Source organism: Vipera ursinii, assembly GCF_947247035.1.
Source record: "Vipera ursinii genome assembly, chromosome: 4".
Taxonomy (NCBI): domain Eukaryota; kingdom Metazoa; phylum Chordata; class Lepidosauria; order Squamata; family Viperidae; genus Vipera; species Vipera ursinii.
The window spans coordinates 117,614,318-117,629,576 of NC_139514.1; the positions used below are offsets into that span (position 1 = coordinate 117,614,318).

The following is a 15,259-nucleotide window of genomic DNA, read 5'->3' on the forward strand; positions in this document are numbered from 1 at the left end:
TGGCCAGCTTCACCAGGAAGGCGTTGAGTTCGGCACTCGAGATGCTGGTCAGGTGCCCGTTCAGGACGAAGCTTTGGCATGTCCTCTGGGAAGTAAAGATGGGAGAGAGGAAAGCAAACAGAGCAGCCGTGAATCGGAGGTGGTGTGGGAATGGAGTGAAGAAAGAGGAAAGAGGGAGGGAGCTAGGGAAAAATGTGGGAGAGGAAGGGAAGGGGAAGGGGGAAAGGAAGGGAAGAAATGGAAGGGAGAAAGGGAGGCAGAAAAGAAGGAGGGAAGGAGTAGGAAGGAAGGAGAGAAAGAGATAGGAATCCGAGAGAGAAGGAAAGGGGGAAAGGAGATGGAAGGAAGGAAGGAAGGAAGGAAGGAAGGAAGGAAGGAAGGAAGGAAGGAAGGAAGGGAGAAAGGAAGGAAGGAAGGATGGAAGGAAGGAAGGAAGGAAGGAAGGAAGGAAGGAAGGAAGGAAGGAAGGAAGAAAATTGAAAGAGGAGGAAGGAAGGAAAATGAAAGGGAAGGAAAGGAAAGAAGGAAGGAAGGAAGGAAGGAAGGAAGGAAAAAGGAAGGAAGGAAGAAAATTGAAAGAGGAGGAAGGAAGGAAAATGAAAGGGAAGGAAAGGAAGGAAGGAAGGAAGGAAGGAAGGAAGGAAAGAAGAAAGGAAGGAAAGAAAAATGAAAGGGAAGGAAGGAAAACGAAAAGGAAGGAAGAAAAAATGTCAAGCAAATAAGAATATGAGGGAAACAGCAAATAAACATTGCATGAATCTATATGTCTGGAATGCCTCAGAGTGCTAGAGGACTCTTGTCAAGGCTTCTTCACCGCTCCAGGAAAACCCTAATTTTCTGCACACACAGAAAAACAAAGTTCTCTATGTTACTGGTGGCAATGTTTCCTACGTGGAAACTCCACATCGCAACGATGCTCGTGTCGTTACTCCAGAGAGGCGTGTGTTGGATGTAAGATGTCAGTCTGTCTAAGCTCCCACTCATCCCCAAAATTTGCAATTTTGCCGTCTCACAAAAGACAAAGTAATAAGCTACCCCCACCCCATTTTATTCTACCAACATAATGGCTGCAATACATGCATGCATACATACATACATACATACATACATACATATATCCAATTACAATGGACCTTTTGTCTAAACCGTTTTATCTGGAGCCCCAGGACAGAGGGTGGGTTCGCACCAGACTAAATAAAAGCAATGAATAATAAAAATTTTAAAATGGTCCATATAACCCTGATGTTAATACCCTGCCCATCCAGGCTGAAACAAGATAAACCAGAATCAAAGCGTGTTCCCAGGTGGATGCCTTCAGCTTGCACAAGCCAGATGCTTTTCTGACTCTTTAAACTCCGATTTCTGGCAATCAAATCGATGAAAGGAGAAGACCCCCCCGACCCCCCCGTTTTCAAATTTAATCACAGATACGAAGGCAGACCTGGTCTTTTATTACCAAGACTTAGCTGAATGAACTAGGAGACCTCTAACGTCCCTTCCAAATATTATCCTGTAATTCTTTTAATCAGTTGGATGGCTTGCCCTCAGAAGTTGTGGGTGCCCCATCCCTGGATGTTTTAAAGAAGAAAACAGCCATTTGTCTGAAAGCGTTTCCTGCCTCAGCAGGGGTTGGACTAGATGACCTCCAAGGTCCCTTCCAGCTCTGTTTTTCTGTCATCTAAGGAAGGACAGGAGGACTCACAAAGATCTCCCTGGATGGATTTCATACTTGGCATCAGACCCAACTCAGGTGGCCTCACATGTGAGGCCTTGTTTTGTGATTCAGCGTCAGCCTGTGATACTGGTAGCTGAGTCTGATGATTCTGAAGAGGAGGAGGAGGAGGGGTTTGGAGAGCCTTTGGTGTCAGAGGGAGGCTCTGATGCACTGCAGGACTCTCAGCCTGGCCCCTCCCATCACGTTCCTCATCAGACTCAGCCATGTGAGCATGAGGTATTGGACGTAGATGATTCACAGCTGGATCTATTCAGGGATGCTAGGAGCAGGTGGCAATCCAGCAGAGTAGAACAGAGGAAGGCAATGAGGCAACTCGGTGAGAGGAGGAGAAGGCAATGAGAAGCCATGCCTTGGGACTGCTGATAAAAGGGGAAGGTGTGGGAGGTGCTGGTTGCTGGAGGCAACCGTTTGAAGATCTTCTGCTAGAGTCCTGGTCTGTTATTTCTGTTTAACTTTTTTTTGAACTTTTGGTTTAACTCTTGTTTGAACTTTTGATTTCTTTGTAAATAAATTTGGTTGGGTTTTTCCAGCCTGTTGACCATAAAAAGGGGTTGTCCCTGACATTCAAACAGGGCTGGTCGTAAGCTGGAACAGAACACCTTGTCTGGGATGCTGGACCAAAGGGACAAGCTGACCCAAGGCCTAGAGACCAAAACATACGAAGAACAGCTGCAGGACTTGGGTTTGGCTAGTCTAAAGAAAAGAAGAAACAGGGGTGACATGATAGCAGCGTTCCAGTATTTGGGGGGCTGCCACAAGGAAGAAGGGGTCACGTTGTTCACCAAAGCACCAGAGGACAGGACGAGAAGCAACGGTTGGAAACCAATCAAGGAGAGAAGCAACCTGGAATTAAGGAGAAACTTCCTCACAGTGAGGACAATTAACCAGTGGAACAGCTTTGCCTCCAGAAATCGTGGGCGCTCCATCACTGGAGGTTTTTAAGAAGAGACTAGACATTCACCTGTTTGAGATGATATACATTCTCCTGCTTGAGCAGGGGGCTGGACTAGAAGACCTCCAAGGTCCCTTCCAGTTCTATTCTATTCTATTCTGGACAGCCATCACTGTCCTAATCCACATGGCTGGCCCCACTGGGTATCTATCTGGTAGCACTATCTGCTTGCTTTTGGTGGATGTTTCCATTAGCCCATCAACATGGACTTATCACTTCCTTGTGAAGGAGGGAGAGACTTATGAACATGCTCTACCTCTTGACGGATCCAAGAGGTTTCCTGATGACCATGGAAGAATTTCCCAGCAATCTGGACCATGATTCTGTTTGGGGTCTGGTTGACCAAGTCAACATGTTGCCATCTACCAGGACCTAATGGATTGAGTGCCTGACGCTGGCAGTTTTGGCTAGCATTCTCCTTCCTTTGAAACATCTTGTCTCCTGATATGTACAGGTAGTCCCCAGCTTATAACCATTCCTTTAGTGACTGTTTGAACTTACAACGGCATTGAAAAATGTGACTGATGACATTTTTTCAGACTTACGACGGTTGCGGCATCCCCCTGGTCACGTGATCAGAATCCAGACGCTTCGCAACTGGTTCATATTTATGACGGTCGCAGCATCCCGGGGTCATGCGATCCCCTTTTGCGACCTTAGGACAAGTCAGTGGGGAAGCTGTGCTACTAATTTACAACAACTGCAATGATTCACGTAACAACTGTGGCAAGGAAGGTCGTAAAATGGGGCAAAACTCAGTTAACGACTGCCTTGCTTAACAACAGAAATTTTGGGCTCAACTGTGGTCAGATGTCAAGGGCAACCTGGATACAGATCCACGCTTATGGCCGTCCAGACATTGCTGAAAACATGGCTTATCCAGAGGGCCTTCGGATCTCCCACAATATTTGATGCTGCGCCTTAATTTTACCTTGGATTTTTCATCCTCCTGTAATTTTTATTTGTAACCCTTCATTGAGATTAAGCACATAGACCTCAGCTAATTTCAGGCATCCGGATAAATGTTACACTTGTGGGCTGTTCTAGGCCTGGGAGGCCTCCTCCAGGCCTCCGAGGCCTAGAACGGACTTCCAGAAGTGACATCAATGCCCTTCCGGCGGGCCATTCTAGGCCTGGGAGGCCTCGACCAGGCCTAGAACGGACTTCTGGAAGTGACATCCACGCACTTCTGGTGGGCTGTTCTAGGCCTGGGAAGCCTCCTCCAGGCCTCCGAAGCCTAGAACGGACTTCCAGAAGTGACATCCACACACTTCCGGTGGGCCGTTCTAGGCCTGGGAGACCTCCTCCAGGCCTCTGAGGCCTAGAACGGACTTCCAGAAGTGACATCCACACACTTCCGGTGGGCCGTTCTAGGCCTGGGAGATCTCCTCCAGGCCTCCGAGGTCTAGAACGGACTTCCAGAAGTGACATCAACGCATTTCCGGTGGGCCATTCTAGGCCTGGGAGACCTCCTCCAGGCCTCTGAGGCCTAGAACGGACTTCCAGAAGTGACATCCACACACTTCCGGTGGGCCGTTCTAGGCCTGGGAGACCTCCTCCAGGCCTCCGAGGCCTAGAACAGACTCCCAGAAGCAGCATGGGTTCATCCGGTTCTCCGAACTCAATAAAATTTAGCTACCGGTTCTACTAAACTGGTGCGAACCGGCTTAATCCCACCACTGAGACAGGATGCTTGGGTAAGAAAAACCTCCTCTGAAGAGGATTGTTGGAAAGATGTCCATACCTCAGCTTCTGGCCACGTCTGTTGCTCCTCAACATACTTGTAGCAGCGGCCCATGTAACTGATCCAGCCATCTCGACAACCTTCTTGACAAAAAGAGTTTGCCTTTTCAAGATGGTTTTGAACACCAGGATTTTGGAAAACGGGCCGGTAGTCGAGGTGATTGATCCATCCGTGGCCTTTTAAGAGACAAACAAGTCAATAATAATAAAAAACATGTAAGGAGAATTCCACCCCCCCTTTTAATATAAGAAAGCCCCCATATTAGAAAAGAAATGCCCGCAGAAGACAAACTATTCCATTCATAAACAAAAGTAGAGCTACAGCCTCCAGAGAAGACTGGAATTGATCAGATTAAAAAGCAGGGAGAAACCTAAAACCTACATTCCCCATCCAGCGCCAAGGACAAAGCATGACCTCCCAGCCACAATGAGTCAGGCAACAATAATTAGAATACTAAAAAGACACATGCCCAGATTAAAGTACATATTCGCAACCTGTTGTGTACCAGCCTGCTACCGGCCCTGCAGAAAAGGCAGGGACAACTCCTTTTACAAGAAGGCAAGAGGCTGGAACTAAGCCTGCCAAATTTATGCATACAAAAGCAAACAGAACAAAACACGAACCATGAAAACACAAAACACGAACCAGCTATTCAAGCGGTTGCCTTCAGCAAACCAGCCCTCCCACGCATTCCCCTTTTATACAGTTCAGGGCGTGGCTTCTCTCTGCCTCCTTCCGAGGTGCCCCATTGCCTTCCTCTGTTTACTCCTGATTGACTGCCTCCTGCGTCGGGCGTCCTTGAACAGGGCCAGCTGTGGGTCATCTTCATCCACGCTGTCAGGCTCACACAGCTGGGTCTGCGTCGTGACCAGGTGGGAGGGGCCTGGCTGAGGGCTCTCATTAGCAAGCTCTCCAACCCCCTCAGCAACCTCTCCAACACCCCCCTCCTCCTCCTCCTCTGAATCGTCCGACCCAACTGCCGAACCCACAGGCTGACCCTGAATCACAACACAACCAACCTAGGCATCTCCATCACAAAGGCCCAAAGAATGTATAAAAGCCCATCTCCTCTCAACCCGTTTGGTCAGCCATCCCAGAAACATGCTGCTGTCACTGTAGTTTCTGGCTACCAAATAAACAAGACCTCCTTTCCAAAATGCAGCCTGCCTCTATTTTATTTCTGCGTCTTTCTCCCGGCTTGGAACTGGACCAGATTTTACTTCCAACAAAGATAAGCGGCCCATCCAGTTCCCTCAAATGGTGGAAAGAGCCCCAATTGGACACCCACAAAACTTTTTTATATATATAGAATTGTCTATGGAGATTCTCCATCTTCCAGGTTACGGCTGTCCCAAAGGTGCTTTTTCTCCAAAAGGCGACTGGATTTCCTCGGTTTATGTTCTTGAAAATGTTTGGGTTCTCATCCTAGAACAGGGGTCTTCAAACTTGGCCTTTTTATGACTTGTGGACTTCAACTCCCAGAATTCCCCAGCCAGGCACACTGGCTGAGGAATTCTGGGAGTTGAAGTCCACAAGTCATAAAAGGACCTGGTTTGAAGACCTCTGTCCTAGAAGCTTCTTCCCTTCTGAAAAAGGAGAACCGCAAGAAGCTTCTTGGATAAGAAGCAAAAGGTGTTCAAGGAGAACACCAAGGAAGTCCAGTTTGCCTTTTGGAAAAAGCACCTTTGGGACTTCCATAGAAACCAAACATCAGGTAGAAAAGGGCAAAGGCGCCGAGAGACAAGGTTGCTTCCAATTCATCTTCATACGTCTTCAAGAAATGTTCAGCTTGCTATGATCGGGTCTCCCCCGTTCTATTCTACAGCCTTGAAATTCCCTGGTGGAAAACTCATCAAAAAGTCTTATCAGACGCGACGTTACTCCGCTTCGTAGCCCAAATGAGATCAGCTTGATGCTACAGCTGCTGCTTGCCTGGAAAATTGGGGGACATGTCTTTATGCAAATAGATTGATGATCAATCAATCAATCAAATCAGAACAGAGCTGGAAGGGACCTTGAAGGTCTTCTAGTCCAGCCCCCTGCTCAAGCAGGAGACCCTCTACCATGGGTCCAGTCTCTTCTCAAAAACCTCCAGTGATGGAACGCCCACAACTTCAGTCAGAATAGAAGGGACCTTGGAGGTCATCTAGTCCAAACTCCTGCTCAAGCAAGAGACCCTATACCAGGGGTGTCAAACTCAATTTCATTGAGGGCTGCATCAGCATTGCGGTTGCCCTCAGGGGGCCGGGTGGGTGTGGCCTGGGTGGGCATGGCCTACTGGGTGGGCGTGGCTAGAGCACATATGGCCTACTGGGTGGGCGTGGCCAGCTCTACATCTTTGGCATCGAGGGTGCCTATGGGGGCCTGGGCAGGAGTGGGACAGATCTGAGGGTCTCTGGCAGGAGGAGGGTCTCTGGGCCAGGGCCAAGGCACTGGGGGCCGTTCCCTCACTGTTTCTAGGATGGCTTCACGGGCCACATGAAACCACTTTGCAGGTCGGATCCGGCCCCTGGGCCTTGTGTTTGACATGTCTGCCCTATACCTATACCATTTCAGACAAGAGACTGTCCAGTCTCTTCTTAAAAACTTCCAGTGTTGAAGCATTCGCAACTTTTGGTGGCAAGTTGTTCCACTGGTTAACTGTCTTCCCTGGGAGGTACGCCCCTCTTCTGTGATTCACATATCCCCCCATCTATGGTTTATGGAAGGGCAGTGAACTGACTCTTCTTTGAATGTGGTTTCTTTTTCCTTCAAAACAGAGCAAAACCAGAGATTCCTTTAAAGCGAGATTGGTAACCAGGAGCCATTAAATAATGAGCTGATGCATTGTGACTCCTTCAAATTCCAGTGGGGCTGCAAGAATTGGAAAGTATTTACGACACTAGTCTGTGTGTAGGCGTTTGTGTGTGTGTGTCTGTGTCTGTTTGTGTATGGAATTGCTACTGCAGTTTACCCCTCATTCCCTTAGCTAAGGGCAGTGGTGATAAAAAAAATAAATAAATCGGAAGGCACGTGCCCCTTTAATGTTGAAAACTCTGCAGAAGACTGATATTGCTAATCAGGCCATTAATTTATCTTTTCCCAAACAAGATGTACCATAACCAGAGCTGCCATATGTTCTCCTTGCTCTGGGCTTATTGTCGCCTGTAAATTTCCATAAATCCTGCATAAACTCTGGCCACGCTGGCTAGGGATTATGGAGGTTACAATACAGCCGTCTGGCTTAGAATCCACAAGATCACAAAACCCTTGATTCTTACCTTCAGCAAACAGGAGAAGCAGTGACGTCAGGAAGAACCACAGAGGAATTTGCAGCCTCATTTCCACGCTGTGGGACAAAGTTCACCTGGCACAAAGCAAAGACCCCTTAAATGAATGGATTTATATTTCCTTACCTGTTCACAGGTATTTGAAGCTACATTCAGATCACTCCGACCTCTAATATTAATTTACTGGGTTAATTGATGATACGCTCGCTATTAAGTTATAGAATGGAATTCTTTCCTGGCCAAGCGTGATTGGGCATGGAAGGAATTTGTCTTTAAGAATCTGGTTCTTGTTAGACCCAGAATATAAAGTAGATGATAGTAAGGTGGCTGCCTTTTTAGACTTTCAAGATAAAGCAGAATAGGTAATATGGCTTTCCCAACATTTTGTAAAATGTTTTGCCAGTTTGGGAGGCTTAAGATGGTCATCTTCAGAAAAGATCCCACCTCAAACATCCAGTATGCCCCAAGAATGTTGTTGTTGTTAGGTGTGAAGTCGTGTCCAACCCATCACGACTCCATGGACAATGTTCCTCCAGGCCTTCCTGTCCTCTACCATCCTCTGGAGTCCATTTAAGCTCACGCCTACTGCTTCCATCCAGCCACCTCATTCTCTGTTGTCCCCTTCTTCTCTTGCCCTCAACCTTTCCCAGCATTAGGCTCTTCTCCAGTGAGTCCTTCCTTCTCATTAGGTGGCCAAAGTATTTGAGTTTCAATGTCAGGATCTGGCCTTCTAAGGAGCAGTCAGGGTTGATCTCCTCTAGGACTGACCGATTTGATCGCCTTGCAGTCCAAGGAACTCGCAGGAGTCTTCTCCAGCAACATAATTCAAAAGCTTCAATTCTTTGGCACTCGGCCTTTCTTATGGTCCAACTTTCACTGCCATACATTGCAACTGGGAAGACCATAGCCTTGACTATACGCACTTTTGTTGACAGGGTGATGTCTCTGCTTTTTAGTGTGCTGTCTAGATTCACCCTGGCTTTCCTCCCCAGGAGCAAGCGTCTTTTAATTTCTTGGCTACAGTCCCCATCTGCGGTGATCTTGGAGCCCAGGAAAATAAAATCTGTCACTACCTCCATTTCTTCCCCATCTATTTGCCAGGAATTGAGAGGGCTGGATGCCATGATCTTGGTTTTCTTAATGTTTAGTTTCAACACAACTTTTGCACTCTCCTTCTTCACCTGCAACAAGAGGCTCTTTAGTTCCTCTTGACTTTCTGCCATTAGAGTGGTATCATCTGCATATCTTAGGTTGTTGATATTGCCCCAAGAATGTGCCACCCAAATTCAGCAGTAAAATGGCTAATTCTTAGTAGCCCCCAATGAAGTTCAAAATGTTTAAAGTAGAATTGGGTGATCTTAGGAGGGAAAGCACGCTAATTTTTACAGATTAACAGAAAATAACAGAGCTGGAAGGGATCTTGGAGGTCTTCTAGTCCAATCCCCTCCTCAAACAGGTGACCCTATACCATTCCAGACAAGTGGCTGTCCAGTCTCTTCTTAAAAACCTCCAGTGATGGAGCATCCATGACTTCTGGTGGCAAGCTGTTCCACTGGTTAATTGTCCTCACTGTCAGGCAATTCCTCCTTAGTTCTAGGTTGCTTCTCTCCTTGATTAGTTTCCATCCATTGCTTCTTGTCCTGCCTTCTGGAAAATAGGTTCACACACACACACACACACACACACACACACACACACACACACACACATGCATGCACACACACACAAAGACACACACACCCCTCTTCTCTGTGGCAGCCCCTGAGATATTGGGAGACTACTATCATGTCATCCTTCTCTTCATTAAACCAGACCTGCCCAATTCCAGCAACTGTTCTTCATATCTTTTAGCCTCCAGTCCCCTGATCCTCTTTGCTGCTCTTCTTTGCACTCTTTTTTTCAAAGTCTCAACATCTTTTTTTATAATGTGGTGACCAAAACTGGACATGGTATTCCAGATGTGGCCTTACCAAGGCTTATAAAGTGGTACTAACCCTTCAGGTGGTCTTGATTCTAATCCTCTGTTAATGGAACCTAAGATAGCATTGGCATTTTTGGTGCGTGTTTACCTAAACAGGAGCCTAGATGTTTCAAGTCAACCTGATGGGATCGCCAGATCCCTTGGCACGTATCCTGTGGTTCCATGTGGTGACTGATGGAGGTGGACAGGCAGCAGTTATCCTCAAAGGCGTCCACTTGAGGAATTAAAATATCGGGATGGGAGCTGTGGCTACACAATTGAGGCCCCACCTTGTTTCATGTGCACCACTTTGTCTGCACAAAGAGCTGTAGTGTGTGTGGGGGGGCAGTGGTTAGAATGCAGTACTGCAGGTAAAGTCTGCCCACAGCCAGCAGTTTGATCCTGACCGGCTCAAGGTTGACTCAGCCTTCCATCCTTCCGAGATCGCTAAAATGAGGACCCAGATTGTTGAGGGTGACATGCTGACTCTGTAAACTGCTTAGAGAGGGCTGTAAAAGGACTGTGAAGCGGTGTATAAGTCTAAGTGCTATTCTATTCTATTCTATTATTCTATTCTATTCTATTCTATTCTATTCTATTCTATTCTATTCTATTCTATTCTATTCTATTCTATTCTATTCTATTCTATTCTATTCTATTCTATTCTATTCTATTCTATTATTATTTGCCATGGTGGTGCAGTGGTTAGACTGCAGTATTGCAAGCTCACTCTGCCCACTGCCAAGAGTTCAATCATGACTGGCTCAAGGTTGACTCAGCCTTCCATCCTTCTGAGGCCGGTAAAATGAGGACCCAGATTGTTGGGGGCAAGAGGCTGACTCTGTGAACCACTTAGAGGGGGCTGTAAAGCACTATGAAGTGGTATATAAGTCTAAGAGCTATTGCTATTAAAAGCTGTGGTGATGCAATGGTTGGAATACAGCATTGCAGGCTGACTCTGCCCACTGCCAGCAGTTCGATCCTAACCGTCTCAAGATTGACTCAGCCTTCCATCCTTTCGAGGTCAGTAAAAGGAGGACCCAGATTGTTGGGGGCAACATGCTGACTCTGTAAACCACTTAGAGAGGGCTGTAAAGCACTGTGAATCAGTACATAAGTCTAAGTGCTGATGCTGTTGCTATTGCTGCACAGCCATGGCTGCCATCTGGCCACACATTTTGCAACACGCTCACAGCGGCTTTCAGCTATCGAGCGCTTGACCCAGTTGCTTTGGCTGATAGCTAGAAAGCAAAGTTTCTCCAAACTGTTTTTTTTTTTTTTTGGAACATCTGCACCGGAGAGAGAGAGCCCGCATGCTTCGCATACATAAGCAGCCGTGGACCTAGCAGCCTACCACGAACATATTGCCATTCGTTCTGGGATTGCACAATTATAAATTGTAATTATGGAATGCATTTGCATGTCCTTACGGAAAGCCCTTCGTTGGGCACCAAGTGCTCACCTGGGGAAAAACGTCCACCTCCCACGTAATTTAAGCGTTTTCAAACGTCCAGCCCAGGAGTTCAAATTGGGCCGAGAAGATAATTAACAATTTGTGCAGCTGTCTGGAAATTAGCACAAGGTATCTGGATGCACTTACGCCTGTCAATCAATCCCCAGCTCTTCAGGGACCACCCTGGGGAAAATATTCTGCAATAATCTAGGTTACAATAGAACAGAGCTGGAAGGGACCTTGGAGGTCCTCTAGTCCAGCCCCCTGCTTCGAGGGACAAAGGAATGCCTCTTTGGTTTTCTGGGAAACCCATCAAAGATAGTCCCCGAGTTACGACATTTCATTTCGGGGCCATTCGAAGCGACAGCAGCACCAAAAAAAATGACTTACGACCGGTTTTCACACTTAAAGACCGCTGCAACATCCGTAGAGTCACGTGATGAAAACTCAGAGGCTTGGCAACTGGTTGGTGTTTATGACGGTTTTGGGGTCAGATGATCCGCTTTTGCAAACTTCTGACAAGCAAAGTGCATGGGGAAGGCAGATTCATTTGAGAACCGTGTTATTCACTTAACGACTGCAGGGCTTGATTCAACCCCTGTGACAAGCAAGGTGGTAAATTGGGGCAAAGCTCATTTAACAAGTGTCCCTCTTAGCAACAGAAAATTTGGGCTCAATTGTGGCCGTAAATCAAGGATTCCTTGTGTAGACTACTTGCGTCTAAAGCAAAGTTTTACACTTAGGCAGGAAAAATCAAAGGTACAAGTACAGATTGGTTCAAAGACAGTAACTGTGCGAGGGACCTTGGAGTCCTAATGGATGTTCAATTGACCATGAGCCAGCCGTGTGCAGCAGCAGCCAAAAAAGCCAATACAATCCTGGGTTGTACCAATAGAGGCATAGAATCAAGATCACGCAAAGTATTAGCATTGCTTTAAAAAAAAACCTAGTGAGACCACACCTGGAATACTGCAGCCAATTTTGGTCATCATATCACAAAAAAGATGTCGAGAGTTTGGAAAATATTCAGAGAAGAGCAACTAAGATGATCCAAGATGATGGAGACTAAAACATACAAAGAACGGCTGCGGGACTTGCGTCTGGCTAGTCTAAAGAAAAGAAGAAAGAGGGGGGACATGATAGCAGCGTTCCAGTATTTGGGGGGCTGCCACAAGGAAGAGGAGGCCAGGTTGTTCATCAGAGCACCAGAGGGAAGGACGAGAAACGATGGTTGGAAACTGACCAAAGAGAGAAGCAACCTGGAATTAAAGAGAAACTTCCTGGCAGTGAGGACGACTGACCAGCGGAACAGCTTGCCACCAGAAATCGTGGGCGCTCCATCACTGGAGGCTTTTAAGAAGAGGCTACATAGTCACTTGTCTGAGATGTATAGGTTCTCCTGCTTAAGCGGGGGGCTGGACTAGAAGACCTCCAAGGTCCCTTCCCGCTCTATTCTATATAAATCAGATCTGCATGCTCAATAGATGGCAGCAAGGAGATTCAGAGACTTTATTGCTCTTTGAATTTGACTGTTTGCAGACATTTAATTACCCAACTGAGTAACATCATCAATGTTACCCCAACTTTTTCCTGTTGGATTGCTACTGTCCAAACACAGCACCTCTTTTTATCCTACCGTGGTACACATTACTTCTGTTCCTCAATAACTGAAATACCTTGATAATGCTCAGAGGACGTCTTTCCTTTGTCCGAACTTCGCCAAACTATCAAAACAGTGGCCAGGTTCCAAGTTCTGAAATTAAAAAAGAAGAAAGAAAGAAAGAAAGAAAGAAAGAAAGAAAGAAAGAAAGAAAGAAAGAAAGAAAGAAAGAAAGAAAGAAAGAAAGAAAAAAGAAAGAAAGAAAGAAAAGAAAGAATTCCACTGAGAATTTATGGAATGTGGTGTGTGTGTGTGTGTGTGTGTATTTTTTAAGAGATCGTTTTGGTCTCTAAAAGGACATTCTAAATATTCTGTGAAGATAATCCTAAATCCACTCAAAGTTGGAATTTCTTCCCGCATGAAAAGTGCTGGAGATGTTTTGGTTTAGAGGAAGACAAAAAAAAAAGACAGGAAGAATTTACACGACAGGGAGGTATACAGTTGTGTTAGGGTGAGGAGAAGAAGAACAGAGAAAATTTGTCTCACCGTAACATTGGAACTCAGAGTCGTAAATGTGATTGAGGATAGAGAAAATGTCTATGGTGATTCTCTGCCCTCCAGGTCGTGGTTGTCCAAAGAGTGCTTCTTCTTCAGGAGGCCACTGGACCTTCTTGTTTTTCTTTGGCGACGTTTCTCTTCTCATCCCAGAAGCTTCTTCAGCTCTGACTGGATGGTGGGGAATGGAAGGATTTATACTCCTTGCAGACCGCTGGTCATTTGCATCCTTTTGGAGAGTCGTTGAGGCCACCTGGAGGCTTATCTGTGTCCTCAGGGTCACCTGAGTGGTGCAAATGGTTGGAACTGCTGAAAGGATGGTGTTATAGATGGTTCCAAGAAGGCTCCAAACCCATTTGCACCACTCAGGTGATCCTGAGGACACAGGTAAACCTCCAGATGGCCTCAATGACCCTCTAAAAGGATGCAAACGACCAGCGGTCTGCAAGGAGTATAAATCCTTCCATTCCCTCACCATCCAGTCAGAGCTGAAGAAGCTTCTTGGATGAGAAGAGAAACGTCTTCAAAGAAAAAACAACAACAAGAAAGTCCAGTGGCCTCTTGAAAAAACACCTTTGGGACAGGAGAGAGAAAAGTAAACTGATTTTCTGAAACCTATCAAGGAATTCTTTCTGAGAACTGCACCTCCGAAGTTTCCTACTTCCGAAGTAGGAAAAAAAGCCAAGCAATGATGTTTGCACATTGTTATAAGTTATTATATCAATTAAGCAGAACCCTTGTTTTCAAAAAGTAGCTTTTCTTTTGAGTATCAAACGCTGGACGGCAAACGCTGGAGGAGAATTTGCTGACTCTTTCTCTTAGGATTAATAATAATAATAATAATAATAATAATATATAAAGTTGGAAGGGACCTTGGAGGTCATCTAGTCCACCGCCCTGCTCAGGCAGGAAACCCTATACCATTTCAGGCAAATGGCTGTCCAGTCTCTTCTTAAAAACCTCCAGTGTTGGAGCATTCGCCACTTCTGGAGGCAGGTAGTTCCACTGGTTAATTGTTCTAACTGTCAGGAAGTTTCTCCTTAGTTCTAGGTTGCTTCTCTCCTTGACTGGTTTCCATCCGTTGCTTCTTGTCCTGCTTTCAGGTGCTTTGGAGATTCCAAGAAGCAACCTGGATTCTGAACGCTCCGCAAGAGTTTATTTCAAATTGCATATCAATAGCTGTTTAATATTAATGCCTAGACCGCTATATGGAGATTTGTGATGATAGGGGATGTGGGGGGGGGGAGGTAGAGAAGAAGCTTTTAAAAACAGCAAGAAGGAATGAAAAGCCATGAAAAATGCATGCAATTAAACAAAGCACCCGCATAAAGGAATACACCTGTTCCAGAGACGTACCTGTTTAGTAGATATTTGCGTTCTCCTCTCCTGATTGTTGGCAGGCAGTAAGAGAGCGTTTGTGACTCTTCCATGGAAGGAGGCTAATGAAAGGCTACCCAATTCTTATATACTTTCTGCTTCTTGAGCAAAGAAAGGCGGGGATGTGTATTTAGCTGCCTTGTGGATTTTGCTAATGATTGCTAAAGGTTTTGGAAGCACACACCTTTTGCCATCAAGTTGGGACCTACCGATAGACGAAGCAGGATGAGATGCAGCCACCCCAGTTGGGGCCATGGAAGAACAAAGTTCCTTGGGTTGACAAGAGAGACGGTTCAACGATCAGGAACTGGAGAATGAAAATGAAGATGCTGGTCTAATGGTCTTCCTTTCATGAAGTGGACAAAAGTCTGGCCCGGTTACTCTAAACTTTAAACCCAGTTAGAAGGAAAGACATGCTCTCCTGTTTATGAATAGGCTAGAATTCTTAACAGAGCAACAGAGTAAGAGAGATTAAACAGTGACGTGGAGGGCAGATCAGAATTTAGGTAGCCCCGTTCTCTTTGAAACGTCTTCAAAGAAAAACAAGAAAGTCCTGAAAAAGCACCTTTGGAACGGAGTTGGAAGGGACCTTGGAGGTCATCTAGTCCAACCCC

General features: G+C 46.1%; 1 protein-coding gene and 1 long non-coding RNA gene across 2 annotated transcripts in view; one reads left to right on the top strand and one right to left on the bottom strand.

Annotated features, from left to right (window-relative positions):
• The window catches only part of TNFSF11 (TNF superfamily member 11), a gene marked incomplete at its 3' end in the record, with an annotated part of 27,898 nt that extends 21,574 nt beyond the window's left edge, over window positions 1-6,324 (top strand). Inside the window, exon 5 of the mRNA XM_083362574.1 lies at window positions 6,257-6,324. Coding sequence (XP_083218700.1) covers window positions 6,257-6,324 — 68 coding nt within the window. The remainder of the gene's footprint in view (window positions 1-6,256) is intronic.
• Window positions 1-15,259, bottom strand: part of LOC310640200 — a 272,544-nt gene that overhangs the window by 150,411 nt on the left and 106,874 nt on the right. The gene's annotated exons all lie outside the window — the stretch shown is intronic.